Source organism: Gopherus flavomarginatus, chromosome 14 (assembly GCF_025201925.1).
Source record: "Gopherus flavomarginatus isolate rGopFla2 chromosome 14, rGopFla2.mat.asm, whole genome shotgun sequence".
NCBI classification, from domain to species: domain Eukaryota; kingdom Metazoa; phylum Chordata; order Testudines; family Testudinidae; genus Gopherus; species Gopherus flavomarginatus.
In genome coordinates, this window is record NC_066630.1 from 13,215,206 (window position 1) to 13,232,836 (window position 17,631).

General features: G+C 39.1%; 1 protein-coding gene across 16 annotated transcripts in view; it reads right to left on the reverse strand.

The window, feature by feature from the left end:
* Positions 1-17,631, reverse strand: part of WWOX (WW domain containing oxidoreductase) — a 696,419-nt gene that overhangs the window by 539,457 nt on the left and 139,331 nt on the right. The window contains exon 6 of one of the 16 annotated variants that reach the window (XM_050922886.1): positions 5,532-5,654. The exons of the other annotated variants lie outside the window; for them this stretch is intronic. Coding sequence (XP_050778843.1) covers positions 5,550-5,654 — 105 coding nt within the window. The 3' untranslated portion in view covers positions 5,532-5,549. The remainder of the gene's footprint in view (positions 1-5,531; positions 5,655-17,631) is intronic. 16 annotated transcript variants of the gene reach the window in all.

The following is a 17,631-nucleotide window of genomic DNA, read 5'->3' on the forward strand; positions in this document are numbered from 1 at the left end:
TGAATCATAGACCCAGTATGACCCTGTGTCTATAGGGCCCAGTGTGCCCTATAATTGATAAATCCTTCCATAGCTGCCCCATATCAACTTAGTGGGGAGCAGTATATTACTTTTTTAAAAATAGTCTTTTAAATTATCTAAAAACTGTACTAATTACACAACTAATTAAAAACCCCATGATATGGGTAACTTCTAATTACTTGGTACTATGATAGCAAGATTTATTAAAACAGGTTACCATTTTGAGTTTTTTCACAGCTGCTTACGTGACAGTAGAAATCATTTTGGAAAAGCAGTATCCAAATGCAAAATACTGTACAATACTGGGAAATGGACAGGAAGCATTTCTGCAACTTGATCAACAACAGGTGCCATAAGAAAAAGGTTGAGTTTGGAATGACTAACTCACTGCTAAATACTCTTGGATTTAACAAAAAATGGCAGCTACAAAAAGAATAAAAGGTGCACCTGGTGAATACACGGGACACAACAGTAGGGTGACCAGATAGAAAGTGTGAAAAATCGGGATGGGGTGAGGGGTAATAGGCATCTACATAAGAAAAATAGCCCCAAATAGCGGGACTGTTCCTATAAAATCGGGACATCTGGTCACCCTACACAACACTCCTATCACATGGTTTTTCTACAAAGTTTAAAGTTTCTTTAAAATTTAAAATAAAAATTTACAAAATATTACTTTTAAAACATTGGACTGACGCAATTTAAGAGCAAAAGACAAGATATGAAATAGACTTTCTTGTTCTTGAAAAAAAAGTTGCTATAAAAAAGAGAACAAATGGAATCACAAAAGAAAAAGAAAGACAGACAGAAAGAGAAAGAAAGCAGACTGTACAATAAGAACATGGCTCTTCCCATTTGGGACAACAACATATTAAACCAAGAGGACTGGTTTCTCTGCTGCCTTTTGCAGTCATTTTCACCTGTTTAAAGTGGGTGTAAAACACCACCTTTCTGATCTATAAATGACTGTCCCAGCAAGACAATGGGAAATCAGGTCCCCTGATTTTAATTAAAATAGATCAGCACATTAAGGTGAAGCAGAAACAGCCAAATTCTGCTCCTAGTTAAGCCACCATAAATTCAGAACAACTAAGTGGAGGTTTTTTAAGCATGGTTCAAAGAGAGAAATATCAGAAAGAAACTAGTAAACATGTCATATTAAAGAGCAATTTCTTTTCTCTCAACAACCTCCAAGAAGGGATTTAATAACAAGGACACCTGTTCTCTCCATCCTTCTATTCTGCTTATTTTAGAAAATTGCAGCTTTAAGCAACATTTGATAAAATCAGGTTCAATGTCTAACAGTTAAACATATCCAAAAATAGTCCATCCAGACAAGCATATCAATTCTCTGTGTGTACTCTTCTATGGGAGTAGAAAGTAGGAAAAGCATTCTTCTGAGAACAGAAGCTACTCGACTGACATTAAATAACAGACAATTAAAATAATGGACTAATCCGTGCAATGTTTCATTTGTACCTTAAACCAGAGCACACAAATCTAGCCCAAGAACTATTTCTGCCTGTCTACTCGGCTGGTGTTCAATGAGGCAATTAAAGATGGAGAATCATTCAGGGGGAGAGAAGTACACTGCATTCCCTCTCCTGGAAACATTAGCTTGCTTGCTCTCTCTGTTGTTTTCCTTAATCTAAACTAAAAGTCCATGAGGCCGGAAGTATATGGGTAGAGTAAACAGAAATAGCAGGAAATCAGGCTCCAAAGCTGAGAGAAGGGCAGAAAGTGCATCTGAAACAGGTGCCTACATGCTGTTTGGTTGATCCCCTCTCTAGCAGATTGTAATAGCTTTTAATATTTATGTATCAACACACAGATTTCATCTATGCTTTCCTGATGCAACAATTCCCATAACAACTACGAAACATGTTCTGTCACAAAAGGATCAGAGCTCTACATTCCTGCTTCTTTTTCAACTACTTTTGGAGTTGAACGAGCGTCAGTAACTGCCTTCCAAGGACAATGCTTTCTGGTTTCTTTAGGAGGGAAGACCAGTACAAGGAGATGGGTCCCCACTTGTATTTTGTAGGTGGCTACACTGTTCTGATTTCTAATGGGAGCTTTTACCACAGCCCTCCATTCAGAAAACCTTCGCCTCATCCCTGCAAGATCCACTGTGAACTTTGGTGGAACAAGAAGATAAGGACCTTCTTTGGAACTGACTCACTCTATTATGTGACACAGACAACTGGGTAACCATCTGGTTAATAAAGTTGCAGCCTATTCTCTGAACCCATAACAGACAGGCAGGGGAGGTGGGTTTATTTGACTACAGAGGCAGGAACAGAGAAAGAAATGAGACACTATTCAAAGACTCAATGCCAATATTCTGAGAATACAAACACTGTCTTTGCTGAATAGACAATTATTGAATGTTTTGCCTCTTCCTTGACTTCCCTAAGAATGTTGGACCAGAATAGTACAGGTAGCTCCATGTGGAGGACTCTTCCCACACATGGATATCTCCCTTTCTATGCAGAAGGGGGAAAACAGTGCTTCAAGATACTGTTCTTCACACTGCCCACAGAAGGAGATAGGTGGATTTCAGAAAATGAGACTGAGGGCAATATGGAATAGCCTCTGTGTGCAACGCCGTCTCCAACTCTGCTCCTGTTCAGAAATCTGGACTAAAGTAAAATAGCAGGCATCTGTACTTCCTCCATCTGGCTTTCTCTGCAGCTCATACCACAGGAGGACCCCAGATAATAGAAGCAGGGATCCTGAAAGGAGAGGAAGAGCAAAGAACAGCTGTTCTCTCTCTGAGAAAAGTTACTATTCATATTTTGCAAGAGCTCCACATCCTCATGGATCCATAAGATCTGTGGAACTGGGAGAGGCCACAAACTTTAAAATTTGTGAACCTTAATCCATTCCAGCAGAGAACAGGTTTAGCTTCAAAGGACTTTTATTTCCTCTTTCTGTGGAAGGGAGCAATCTGGTCCATTGCACCCAAATTGCAGAAGGCATAACTGCATCCTATATTATTACTGCATTTTACATGATTATAAAGCACTAGAATTTCTCTTTTCATTTACAAAGCTTTACAGGACCTCACAATTGCACTTTTTAATAAGGTGATCAAACCCTTTGCATTTTTCCAATTAGCTGCACTTTTTCCCTATTTTAAAAAATCGTACAGCTATATTTGTAAAGAACTTTAAGATGCATATAAACATTGCTGCATAAATCAGGAATTATGGGGAACTTAAGTGATCTCATTATTCTGGTACAGGTATAAAACATACCACACATGTCTTACTGTTCAAACTGAATAACTAGTGGCAAAGGAAAAAAATTAACATCTTATTTAAATAGCTGTGGGCCTAATTTTAGTGACATCTCATCCATTGGCCTCCACTGGAGAGGAGGCATGTTGGTGGACTAACAGACAGGAATGCTGGTAATAGAATTTTCACATGCAAATGTGTGTGAAAATTCAATCATCAGCCGTTGGAAGTGTTTATGAATGGAAGTTGAAAAATCAGGTCCTTTATTTATAAAGCAAACAACTTATAGCAAATGGACCAATATGCAAACACAAGAACACCACAAAATAGTTAAAGTGTAAGAAATAGCAATAATTCAAGCCGCAACAATGAGCAGAAGGTGTGGGGGCAGGGGTGTTGACCAGAACCCCCTGTGAATTGACAATGTCCACAATAAACATACACTTGCAAAAGAGCAGTGACAAGCCTTGTGGTCATGGAGGTTAACTAATGCTAGTATGTGCACATTGTGCCTCTGAAAACTATTAATTTCCATTGGAAATATCTTGTGGAAAACTATTTGTTATTACTAATATTAAAGAAGTGGAAACCAAGATCGAGTCTTCATTGTGCTTGGCACTGTACAAATGAATAAGACAGTTGCTGCCCCAAAAAAGCTTACAGTCTTAACCAAGACATATAAAGGGTTAGAAGATAAAGAGGCATGAATTGATTTGCCTGAGGTCATACAGGAGATCAGAGGCACTGCCAGGAACTGAATAGAAGTCTTCTAAGTCCCAGTTGAGTGCCACATACACAGAACACAATGATGCCAAGATTTTTATACTGATCAACTTCTTTCAAATATATCCCCTTCGTTAGGTGTATATATTGTCTCATGATGAAAGAACACTAAAAAAAATTTTTTTTAAAACTGTCCCTTCTATAATTCTTATCCATTTTTGATAGGTAAGAAATGCTTTTCCAAATCAGCATACTGTTCCTTTAATGGTTCATCTGCAGTTCAGAATAAAATTGGATCTATTTGTTGTTCATTGTTATATTCTGTTCCAAGGTTCATAATTTGAAAATTGACTTTGGGGACTTTTTGCTTGGTCTATTAAAATGATTCATGTTTCATTCAACATAAATTGTGCATACACAGAGGAGGCTTAGTACACGTATTCAGAGTATAATAACTAAAGTGAATTTTGTACAAGCCGCAGTTTGTGGCAGGGATGCAGTATCATTTGTCTTAATTTTTCTTCGGCATTACATTAGGCTAGTGCATTTACATTTTCAGGTATGGCTAACCACTTTAAAACTTTCTTTTTACAGCATGAGTGAAGAGAGAATCAAATCTGCATGTTTATGTGGAGTAACAAAGTAATGCCATTTTACTGTCTAAAGTACACATGGATTTACTTTCCATTTACCTTAGTGCACAAGGCGACTGTAAAGTGCATGAAATATTCACCACCTATGAATCATGTAATGCTCCTATTAAACTGATGATAATGTTCTGTTTTGCCTTTCAAAAACATGATATGGTAACAGTCACATACTCTAAGTGATTTTATCACTAAAAACTACAAGTGTAATATACAGTATGGCATGGAAAAGTTTAATATATCTTAAAACTTTACAATATTTTGTGTGCAAATTAGCCGCATGAGAACATGACATAAGACTGCATGCACTATCTTGTGAAATATTTATCTGGCAAACTTGTGGCATACGAAGAGCCCATTACATAAGACTTTGGAATAAGACAGACAGACAGATAAATCTGACCTGATTTACAACCTAGGTGAGTTACAACAGAATTTTGCCATATGTATCGACCATTACCACCATTTTGCTGTATGTATCTACCATTATTTCAGCAAGGTGACATGCTTAATAAATTCCGTATTTTAGCTTAATTTTTCAAATATGGCAATACTTGACAAAATATTTCTGCAGTGAGAGCCTGATTTTCACAGCTGTTCTAACAGATTTTCATTTCTATAGGTGCAACTTTCTGCTCACAAAGATTTTTGGTTCACAAACACCAGTGGCCACCGCTGAAAAGCATTAACACCTGCATACATAGGTGACAGGGTATTCAAGGGCAAATAGGTTTTGTGCATGAAAATTCTTGCACCTATACATGACAACAATAGAATCACTTGCGCATGCAGGAGTTAGGGCAAATGTAAAGTCTGAGGTCTGAAAATCAGTCTCTAAACTTTAGTTTGATGTCAACAAACAACTTAGTTCATTTTACACTTGATTGAAGACACTCACCAAACAGCAATGGTCAGCTCATCCAGATAAAAGCAGCAAAGAGTCCTGTGGCACCTTATAGACTAACAGACGTATTGGAGCATGAGCTTTCGTCAGACACATGTCATCCAGATAAGACATCACCTGCATAAGATGTAGGGTAAGCAAACAGATTCTGGGAGGCATTCTGACAAACAGGGTAGTGGCTCAGCTCTTATCTCGAGGATTTAGGAAAAAGACCATTTGCTGGGCTCTTCTTGTTCCACAGATGGTCACAACATGCCAAAATCTCATTAAACATAATACAGACACTTCTATAACCTTAATAGCATCTGAGGAGTATGTAATTGACTCAGCCGTTAGAAAAAAATTAAACATGATATAAGTGTGCAAGTCAGCTGAGACTGAGCACACAAACTTTGGTGTCCAAACTCATCTCCCATTCTGGACTTCATTAGCAGCCCAAAATCAGCACACAAAATACATCACAGCATTAGTTTCTTCCTCAAGCTAAGCTGGTCCTAGGGTATACTGCTCAGGATCTCCTCTATCCTAATCCCCACTCTTTTTATATTCTAGTTGGAGCTAACTGGAACCACCTGCCAGCATTATTATATAGTAATTAACTGAGCATAAGGTGACTCAAAAGAAAAGCCCTGAACTCCTATACAGAATCAGCTGCCATTTGACAAAAACAGACTAAAAATACGAGCCATATTTTCAGTAACAGCCTGTTTGTTTTTATATCCAAAAAAACCACATGCAATTATTTGCAACGCAAAACAGTCCTCAAGCAGGTATTAGAATGTGACCCGTGGTTCCAGGTCCAACATCAGGTGAAAGTAGACTGTGGCACATGTGGCTTCTATTACAAATATGGCCTAGGTGTTATTATAATAATATATGGATATATACCTATGTCATGGAGCTGGAAGGGATCCTGAAAGGTCATTGAGTCTAGCCTCCTGCCTTCACTAGCAGGACTAAGTACTGATTTTGCTCCAGATCCCTAAGTGACCCCCTCAGGGATTGAACTCACCACCCTGGGTTTAGTAGGCCAATGCTCAAACCACTGAGCTATTCCTCCCCCTAAAACTAAATGTATCCAATGAGGATGGGATTCAAACACATGCATGCAGAGCACAACGGATTAGCAGTCCATCACCTTAACCACTTGGCCACCTCATCAGTTGATAAGAACATGCATCCAGAGAGATACACAAGTTAACTGGCAATTTTTTTCCAGGTATACCAGTATAATTATATCAGTATAGGTAAACTCCTATAGTCACACCAGTATAACTCCTCCTTGTAGACTCTTATTCCAGAAGATTTTTTTTTCCTTCAGTTTTGCTTAAACAGCTTCCAAAGCAACATAAACTAAATTGGAAAAAGGTACTCTTATACTGGCATAAGGGTGGCCACATGAGGAATTATACCACTGTATCTATAGTGGTTTAAATTTACACTCTCTTATACCAGTATAACTTCCCTGTGCAGACAAACTCTAAGAGGTACATTCATGATGGCTCGGGTTCCACATGTGATTACAATAAATATCTGTGGAGATAACTTTTTTTTATTTGTCTTTCATTAAGCTACAGTTTCCCATAATCTCCAAAAAATAATGGTAATAATCTACCAACAAACAGCTGTCACGTTCATATTACAAGATTTCTATGTTTCTCCAAACCACCATCCAGGTATTTATAAAGTGTCCAATCACGATGGTATCTAGTCCTGGATTAGACTCTATCTACTGTACTTGGAATTATTCACAATTCTGTATTTTGTACTGTACAGAACAGAACACATGTAATGTTAGCCTTAATCATGGCCATATTAGCACTAAACCAAATACACAAATTATTCAGCTGAGCAATTCACAAAAGGTACTTAACATGTATGTTATCATATTCTCTCTTATTTCTGGCTCAAGTCTAGTCTATTTCCATAGAGAAACCAAAATGCAACACAAATACTATCCAAATTTGTATTTTCTGGCTACACAGTGAGAGCTTTGAGATTCAAAGTCAAGCCATTTTCTTTCCCAGTATAAAATAATTTTCAGCAGGAAATGATGATGATGGCTCTTGTAATATCATTTGGGAATTTTTCTCTCTCTCTCTCTCTCTTAAACAAATTCACTTCCATGTTAAGTAATATTTTCCCATCACATTTTGAAATTACATGAGCACAGATTACTGCCTTGCAAAATTAAGTAAATAAATAACTTTATTGACTTCATTAATTAAAATGCAAGGAACTCAGGTAAAGCTAAACATAATATAGAACCGTTAAAAAACAAAACAAACAAAACACTGAAAAGTAACTGGTTCCAACACATGGTCAGAAAACTCAATCATATAGAAACAAGTAGTGTAGGTGTTAAAATCATACAGGGTAAGAAAAAAAAAATCTATATTTTAATCTTTTTGGGTGAAAACAAATTATCTTATTTACTACATGAATGGTTTCCTCAATTTGACGCCAATCTTTGGAGGCAACTTCAACCTGTCTGAATTAAACAGCCTGCACAAGAAAAGACTAGATTATTTATATTATGGAGGACTGCTTAAAAAATAAAATTGAAAGATTACCTTACCGTACACTGAAAATAAGAACATGCACATCACTCTATCTTACAAAAATCTAATTTTACTTTATTCTGTTCATAGAGAGAAGTTTGATATATATATATTTATTTATTTGTTTTTGGGAGCAGAGCACCTAGAGACAGGAAGAGACCCATAAATGTTTCTGTCACTGTATGCTGCAATAATAATTTTACAATCAGAAGACCTTCTGATATTTAGTCATCAAATCTGAAGTTTAAAACTAACATTTTTTCAACCAGCAATGTACAGGATGAAATATAATGTCATAATGGCTTGTTTGTTTTAAGAGTTATATTCCTTCTCAAAAACAATCACAAATTAAAAGTGATTCACTAAAGCACATAAAAGTGGCAAGACAGAAGTGTCTTATGTTAAGACCCATAGACAAAGGGTTCCACAAATAAAGGTGTTTCCTGAAGCCAAATGTGGGCAGCCTGCTAAGCGAAGCTTACAATGTTTTAAAAATAAATAATTTACTGTGCTGGGGTCGTCTCCTGCAAACATTTTCTATCAGGTATAGTGCTTGTTACGGTGAGTAGAACCACTGATGAGCTCACTCACAGTGGTGTGCGTCACTTCTGGTAGCAAGTGTTTGAACAGTCAGGCACCTAACTATTGAAAAAGCAACATTTCCTGGAAAACAACTGCTTGGACTATGTGGTAATTCGTGGTCACTTTTTTCTTTTTTGTATCTGAGGCAGTGGAGTATCTTCCACTGGGTTTAGAAGCCCCAGACTCTAGGCAAACCCCAGGATTCATTCCTAGTGTGATTTAAAGGGTTTATATCAGTGATGAATTTGGGCCAATAATTCCAGGACATGTGCCACTTCATTGTACCCAAATATTCCAGAAACATTCTTTCATCCCATTGATTGGTAGTGATATTCAATTAAACGTGTTCCTGAAAAGCATACATAGCACGACAGCAGAAGAGGTTACATATACCACCAGCACACTAAATCAGTTCATATTCTATTTGCTCCCCAATGTCTTATTTATTGCTAAGAAAAAAGCTTAAGAAGCTGGACGTGAAGATCTATTAAATGTGACAGCTCGGCTATACAAGAGCATAAGGAAAAGTTATAAAAGATTTCACTATCACTCTTTCACCGAAGCTAAAAAGGATAACAGTTGCATGGGTGTCTGTGATATAACTGTAATAATCTGGTTGTGCCCTAGCTGATGTTTAAATATATGATGTCATCAGAATGGCATTTTAAATGAAGGCCTATAAGCCAAGTTCGGTATGGCTTGGACATGAAGGAGGAGAATTTAAAGGGCACAAAGGGCAAATATGCTTCAGTACTGCCATGGCAAAGGTTAGGACTAGTGTGTTAAAGTGTAGATATCAGTTGCTTTAAGAAAAAAGAAGTTGAGAAAAATGTTATTTGGCATTTCAGTATTTTTAGGAAAATGGCAATGCAAATGTATGCAAGAATCAAAACGTAACCAATTACTGATGGGAATAAAGTAAACAAAACATGGACCTAATACCATAATCCTATTTCAGGGACTTGGTGGAATTAGCAAACTATTATTATCATGCAATACCACATTATTTCTTTTGTACAAGTGATAACAAGGAAAGGATGGCAGAAAGAGCAGATGAGGTCTGCAAAAGTGACCTTCTAATTACGCACCTCAAGAGCTAAACTTTCCAAGAAGGTAACAGGGCAAAAGCATGTGAATGGTACATGATTCTAAAGACTTGAGTCATCCTTCCAATGCAATTAACACACTTCACACACAAACATAAGCTGCAGTACACCCAAGTACAGTGTCTAGGAACGCTAGCCGTTTACTTAATCTCACTGAATGTTTTAAATGAATACAAGTTGAACTGAAAAAGAACCACTTATTAAAGTTCCTTTTTAAAACGATCAATGAGCACTTGCGCTGGAGATCAAATTCAGACCATTCAAAAACCTTCAATTCCAAGTGAACAGCCATGCCTTGATACATAAAGGACTAATACAAGCAGTAACTTGGACTAGAGCCCCATGAAAAACACCGGGTGACAAAAGCCCCTTACAGCAATCTGCAAGAAGGAGAAATAAATTAATCAAACTGCCAAAAGAAGAAGGCCGTGTTTGACCTCCTTCTGATCTCATTACTTCTCTATTACCCTTTTGAAAAACATCCTCTTACAAAGATCACTAATTGAAGATTATGTGGAGCGGAATCACACCTCTCCATCACCGTGGTAACTTTAACTCATTTGTCATTTTAATAATTCACTTCTTTTCCTTTCTGAACAGACAGAGACACTAATGGACTATCATCAGTTAAAAAGGCAATTTTTCCATTTAATTGCACTCACTAAATACTGCAATAGAACAACTGGAAAAGCAATACTCTCACTATTTAATCATACTATAGTAATAATAAAACACTGCTTCAAAATAAACTTGGTAACATGTAAAATAGCTGTTACAATAGCTAGAATAGCAACATCATTTTGAGATAATGGTGTTTGCTCTTTTTAAATATTATCCTTTATTTTTGACAATGTTTATAAAAAGTACAGCCACGCACTGTACAGAAAGTCATTGTGTAAGGTCCTTCACAGTAATTTCAATTCTGTTTTCACCCTACTACTGCAGTTCAAGCGATCTCATGAGCTAACACAGCCAATAGAGGATTTGTGAAAGATAAACATCCAAACATTTAGGCCTTGTTTACACACGGTATTTGTATCACTATAACTAAGTTATAACGGTACCAGCCCTACTGCAGGTGCCTTATACTGGGATAGCTTATTTTCTTCCCTCTATGGGAATAGTTACACCACACTAAGAAGTATCTTTGTACCAGTATAACCACATTCATTCTAGGGATTTATCACTTTAACGATACTGATATAGTTGAAGGCATACTGCTTCCATTTGTAGATAAGGCCCTAGTGTATGGCTTAGAACTGCCCATTTTGATATCACGTCACAGAGTACACAACATTTGTGAAGAATATTTTCTATATTTACTTAAGTTCAATCTATGAGCCCAAACTCACAAAACCTTACTCCATATAGGCTGTCCCACTGACTCAACATGACCACTCACATGGGTAACTACCATTTCATCTGGCTTTCTATAGCACAAGAAGATATAAATATTTTATGTGAGAAAGGATTTGCAGATCTGGGCCCCACATGCTTGATCATATACTTACTTATGCTCCTTAAAAGTAAGCAGATCACAAATGTAAGTAGAGAGGATGGTGGAAAGCTAAGTAGCAGCTTATTTTGAATAGTATGCTGTTGGCAAGACGCCCACTTCTGCCACCGTTATGTACATTAAGTAATACTATTAGTCAACAAATGGTCCCAATGAAAACAATGGGCTGTTTGCAGACTAAAGGTCTACTCTCAAATAAGAGTGCAATCTGGTCTGTGATGGAATGTTCACCCTGTGACAGGTTCCCTCCAGTGTGCTACCTGGAACTGGAGTACCACGGAGCCTGCCTGACAAACCAGCCTGGGCTCCCTCTCACACTGTGCTGCTCTGAGAAGCTGCTAAGCTCTCCAAGCTTCAATCAGCACACACACAGGTAGGGACACACCCAGCTGCAGCTGTACACAGATACTGAGATCAGCTCTGCATGGGAAGACTCAGTTAAGTCACCTCCCAGTTCTTGAGGGACGCACCCCGCTCTGGAGTGTAAACCCAAAGTTAGACCGTCTTGCACTGCACAGGGAACTGTACAGCACAGCTCATAAAATTCACCCCTTCCCTCAATGTGGAGAGAGATATGCAACAGCTTTCTGCCCCAAAGTATAATTTCCACACACTGATTTTAGACAAAACAAAAAAGTTTATTAACAACAAAAGACAGAGTATAAGTGATTATAAGAGATAGCAAACAGATCAGAGCCCATTACCTAGTAAATAAAACAAAAACACAATCTAAGCTTAATATACTAAAGAAATTGGAGATGAGTAGCAAATTCTCACCCTAAATGATGATTTAAGCAGTTTGCAAAGTTTCTTGAGGGCAAGTTGTACTTGCTTGCAGCTTATAACCCCAGATATTCCTTTTACAAGCTAGAAATTCTAGCCTGGATTCTGTCCTTGTTTCTCAGGTGTTTCCAAGCATCTCCTTTGGAGAGGGAGTCAGAAAAACTTTGATGATGTCACACCCCTGTCTTAAATAGCTTTTGCATACAGCCAGAACCCTTTGTCTCCAACTTTAGTTTCCATGCCTTTCAGTGGAAAAAACACTGGTATTCCAAGATGGAGTCCAGTCTCAGGTGACTTGGTCACATGTATCTGTAGAGCTATAGCAGCCATGACTTGGAGACTGTTCCTCAGGAAGGCTCCTGGGTGAGAGATTAGCATCTTCTAAAACCTATTGTTCTCCTTAACAGCCCTTCCCAGCCAATCATCTAGACTGACTGCCTTCTGCCTACTGGGTGTTCCCCAGGTGTAAACACATTTGTAATAGGTGCATAGACAATGTTCCTAATTTCAGAAACCAAAATGATACATGCATACAAATAGGACAATCATATTCAGTGAACCATAATCTTTTCAATGACCTTACATGACTATCTTGCATAAAGTACATCAGTTATGCCATCATATCACAATAATATTATGAAGAATATGGGGCATAATGCCACACACCCCACACCAGCCTTGAAAGGGTTAATAAGGCTGAAAAGGAGGCCAGTTAACTTGGTAGGCCACACCTCGGGGAATTAGGATAGATAAGCAACCCTTGATTGTGAACAGAACCCAGAGAGAAGGAACAGATGGGGCTATGATAAAGCCAGGAAGTTAGCAACAGAAGGTGACTGAAATGTGGAGGTCTGCAGTCACTCTCTAGCATTACAGAGAAAAAGGAGGAAACTAAGGCGAGAACAGAAGCCCTAGGGTCCTGGCCCTGGACGGAGAGTGTACCCAGAAGAGGGTACGGAAAGATCTTAAGAGAGTTGAAATAGGAGCAGCCCACAGAAATAGTAGCAAGGATTTTGCAGACCTTGGCTGCTGGTTGTAAGAACATAACATAATAATAGCCATACTGGGTCAGACCAGAGGTCCATCCAGCGTAGTATCCTGTCTGCCGACAGTGGCCAATGCCAGGTGTCCCAGAGGGAGTGAACCTAACAGGTAATAATCAAGTGATCTCTGTCCTACCATCCATCTCCACCCTCTGACCAACAGAGGCTAGGGACACTATTCTTTACCCTTCCTGGCTAATAGTCATTAATGGACTTAACCTCCAAGATTTATCTAGTTCTCTTTTAAACTCTGTAATAGTCCTAACCTTCACAACCTCCTCAGGCAAGGAGTTCCACAGGTTGACTATGCGCTGTGTGAAGAAGAACTTCCTTTTATTTGTTTTAAACCTGCAGCCCATTAATTCAGTTTGGTGGCCCATAGTTCTTATATTATGGGAACAAATAAATAACTTTTCCTTATTCACTTTCTCCACACCACTCATGATTTTATGTACCTCTATCATATCCCCCCTTAGTCTCCTCTTTTCCAAGCTGAAAAGTCCTAGCCTCTTTAATCTCTCCTCATATGGGACCCATTCCAACCCCCTAATCATTTTATTTACTCTTCTCTGAACCGTTTTTAGTACCAGTATATCTTTTTTGAGATGAGGAGACCACATCAGAATGCAGTATTCAAGATGTGGGCATACCATGGATTTACATAAGGGCAATAAGATATTCTCCATCTTATTCTCTATCCCTTTTTTAATGATTCCTAACATCCTGTTTGCTTTTTTGACTGCCACTGCACACTGCGTGGACATCTTCAGAGAACTATCCACAATGACTCCAAGATCTCTTTCCTGATTAGTTGTAGCTAAATTAGCCCCCATCATAATGTATGTATCGTTGGGGTTATTTTTTCCAATGCGCATTACTTTACATTTATCAACATTAAATTTAAATTGCCATTCTGTTGCCCAATAACTTAGTTTTGTGAGATCTTCTTGGAGTTCTTCACAGTCTGCTTTGGTCTTAACTATCTTGAGCAGTTTATTATCTGCAAACTTTGCCACCACACTGTTTACTCCTTTCTCCAGATCATTTATGAATAAGTTGAATAGGATTGGTCCTAAGTCTGACCCTTGGGGAATACCACTAGTTACCCCTTTCCATTTCTGAAAATCTGTAGGATCCCTGGGGGCTGGAACCTGTAGTAATGGGTGAGCCTGGGTTCCCTTACCAGCCACTTGGGAGATGGCACAAACCAGGCCGTGGAGCAGCACTCAGGATGGTTGTCTAGTAGGACTTTGGAACCCCAGAAGGGAGGACCAGGTCATGAAGAGAAAGCACCGCAAGATGCGGAGAGAGAGAGAGAGAGGGGCGCAAGGTGCATGAACAAGGAGCAGAAGGAGGAGTCAGATGTGAGTGGAGCTAACCCCCAGAGCAGCCAGGAGAAGGCAGACCTAGCAGAGTGTGTACCCTGTGACATGGTCCAATGGAAAAAAAAATTAAAAAGCAGTTATCGGAACTACTCTTGCTAAGAGCAAGTGCTGCCTGTGTAGTGTCCTTTAATTATTTATTCAAAATTTACATGTGGAACCTTACTGATTCCAGTGAGACTAACTGCTAAACCAATATGAATGAAATTGACAGCAATATAGGAAGTCAAGAAACATTACACAAGGACAAGTCAAAAAGTCTGAGAGATGAGAAACTGACATAATATGCGAAATTTACAGACACACTTGACCGCTGCAGACCAAAACATTTCCAACCCTCCTGATTTGCAGGAAACAAATGTAAACTCAGACCTCACACATGACAAGACTAGAGTAGGTAGACATATCTTTGGGTTTTCTAGCAACTGGGTTTAGTTGGGGTATATGTCACTACTCTGAAAGGCAGAACATTGAGCAATTCAAGTCCTCTGTGGAAGAGTGGACTCACAAGTGGTGTCCCCCTTGTTGCTGGGTATAACATAGCACCTTTTCAGGCTCTAACAACCCCTGTTGATGGTTGCACCAACCCTGCAGGAGTCTCTTTTCTCATGACTTTGCCCTTCAGCCAGGTCATTTTAAAGTCTCTCCCCTTCCAAGTGTTAAAAAAAGAAATACAACAAAAGTCCACAAACATCCCAACACAAAAGATCCTTCTGCCCCCCACTCTCTTGGGCTATTCTTCAGCCTGTCTTGGGACTCAGTTTTCAGCCTCACTCCAGGCTCTACAGCTTGTACGCCCTTTCTTCTGGGTGGTAAGGGAACTTAGGCCTACACTCTGCTCTGGGTTCCTGCTGTACTAAGCAGCTAAGTTAAATCTTTCAGATGAACTGACGTTTCTCCAGGTCACTTCCTAACAACAAAAAACCTCATGCTGCTTCTCTGCAGCCTTTACTTAACACACCCTCTTCTTTGTTTCTCAGGCCTCCCACTTTTCCCTCAGGCTTCCTATCTCCTCCGGAACGTCGACCGCTCCAGACTGCCTCTGTGGCATGCCAGCCCATTTCCAGGGCCAACCACAGGGATTAATTTCATTCCTTTGGCCTTCTTTAGTCTGCCTTACCCAGGCTGTTCCCAGAGAGAGAAAAAATGCTCTACTTCCCCTCTGCTAGGTTTGTCTGTCCTGGCCCTTCCCCTGACCATCCTTGTGGCTTCCACTTCCTTCTCCTACAAAGAAGGTCCGGCTCCTCCCCAGCTGGTATGATAAATTAAACATGACACACCTTCTTGGTGCTGCAAGACGTGCGCTTGATTTCACTCTCAGTGCTGGTCTACACTGGAAACTTACATTGACATAGCTACGCCTCTCAGGGGTGTGAAAAACCCACACCCCTAAAAGGCATAGCTTTGCCAACCTAACTGCATGTGGAGACAGTGCTAGGTTGCTGAAAGAATTCTCCTGGGGAAGTGGATTAACTACGGGGATGGGAGAACTACCCTTCCCATTGTTGTGGTGAGTGTTTACACTTAGGACGCTTCAGCTCCACAGCTGTAGCCTTTTATGTGCAGACGTACCCACAGACTCTTCTTTATGGTAACCCAGCTCCTTCCTCGGCTAGATATCACCTTTAATTAGGTCTATCAGGTAAAAACATCCCACATTAACCATTGAGAGAGCTCTCCAGCCCACATTAACACTTTCATCACTTGTGTGGGGTACATACCCCATAACTACCTCCTATACCACAGCAATATTTTTTGTTCGATACCAATATCACATATTTTCATGTAACTGTGAAGGGTCATATCTAAAAGAGTTGATGCAATGTACACAATATAATGATAACAGTACAGCAGTTTTGTCTTTACTGGATAATAGGGGGTGAGAATGATTTTGTAAAAAACATGAATCTAGCAAAGTACAACGTCTTAATGCTTAAAGTGTGACAAATTCCAGTCCAATGCAGCTGCAAAATACTAGCATGTACCACATTACTTTTACAGCAGGTTAGGAATGTTGTTCATTTTCATTCCAGCTCTCATGCCACACTGCGTGCTAGCATAACATATTCATGCATGCTTTTCTTTTGAATATGTTCTTGCAAAATTCCAGCTGTGAGTGTACAATCAGCCTTTAAAAGAGGCAAAGGAAGATGCAAGGAATGTTTCCCCTTGCATATGTTTTCCAGATTCATCTGTGCAATTGGCTTGTGCCTAATACTCAATTCTCAGTATGAGAATAAACGGTAGGCCAAAATTATTTTGTGGTTAAAGAAATGTGTAGGCTACCTGCTGTGTTATTTTCAACTCTGTTAAGGTAATGAGTACTTTTCTGACACCCCCCTTCCATTTACACATTTTTAGAGTATCATGAAATACACTAAAACCAAGACTGGAAAAAAATGTAATCCAGTACATTGGATGTACTGTGATTAGGCGAAGGTCTACTTCAGTGTGTTAAATTTTAGTTGCTGAGCAGAATGGCAATCATTAAGACAAGGAAATGGTTCTCTGCAACATGATATTGCGTTGCAGAACAGGCTTAAGTTAGATGTGCTTACGATGAATATTGCAGTGGCTCTTTACCTTGATTAAATACAGCAGGCTTACTCAAGTTGATTGCTGGTGTAATTTTGAAATATGAAAACATCAAGGAAAAAGTTTAACTTAACTTATTACTGTTATGCCTGATGTACCAATAAGACAGTCTTCAAACACATACATTTCTTGTTTCAAGAAGTCACTGGGTACTAATAAAGGCATTTTAAGCTACTTACTCCGATCTCCTACACACTATCCCGACCATCAGCAAATGAGCCAAGAAATATACAGTTCATTTGGGATTGTTGGCTTCGAATTCTTAATAATAGCTCAGAGGGAGAAGGAGAGAACAAATGGTATATTTTCCCCCATGCACCCCAAACATGACAGATTTTTTTCTAAGCTCTTGTTGTCATGCTGACAAGGACACAGACTTCAGGGCATGATGCAGACAGCCATGGTGACTCTACAACTGATGGGTTTAGTCATGACCAACATCAGCTTTGTAAAGGTACGTGGATGGAATCCAGAGAAAATATAGCTAAACATACCTCGATACACACATTCCAATTTAGTGTCATCT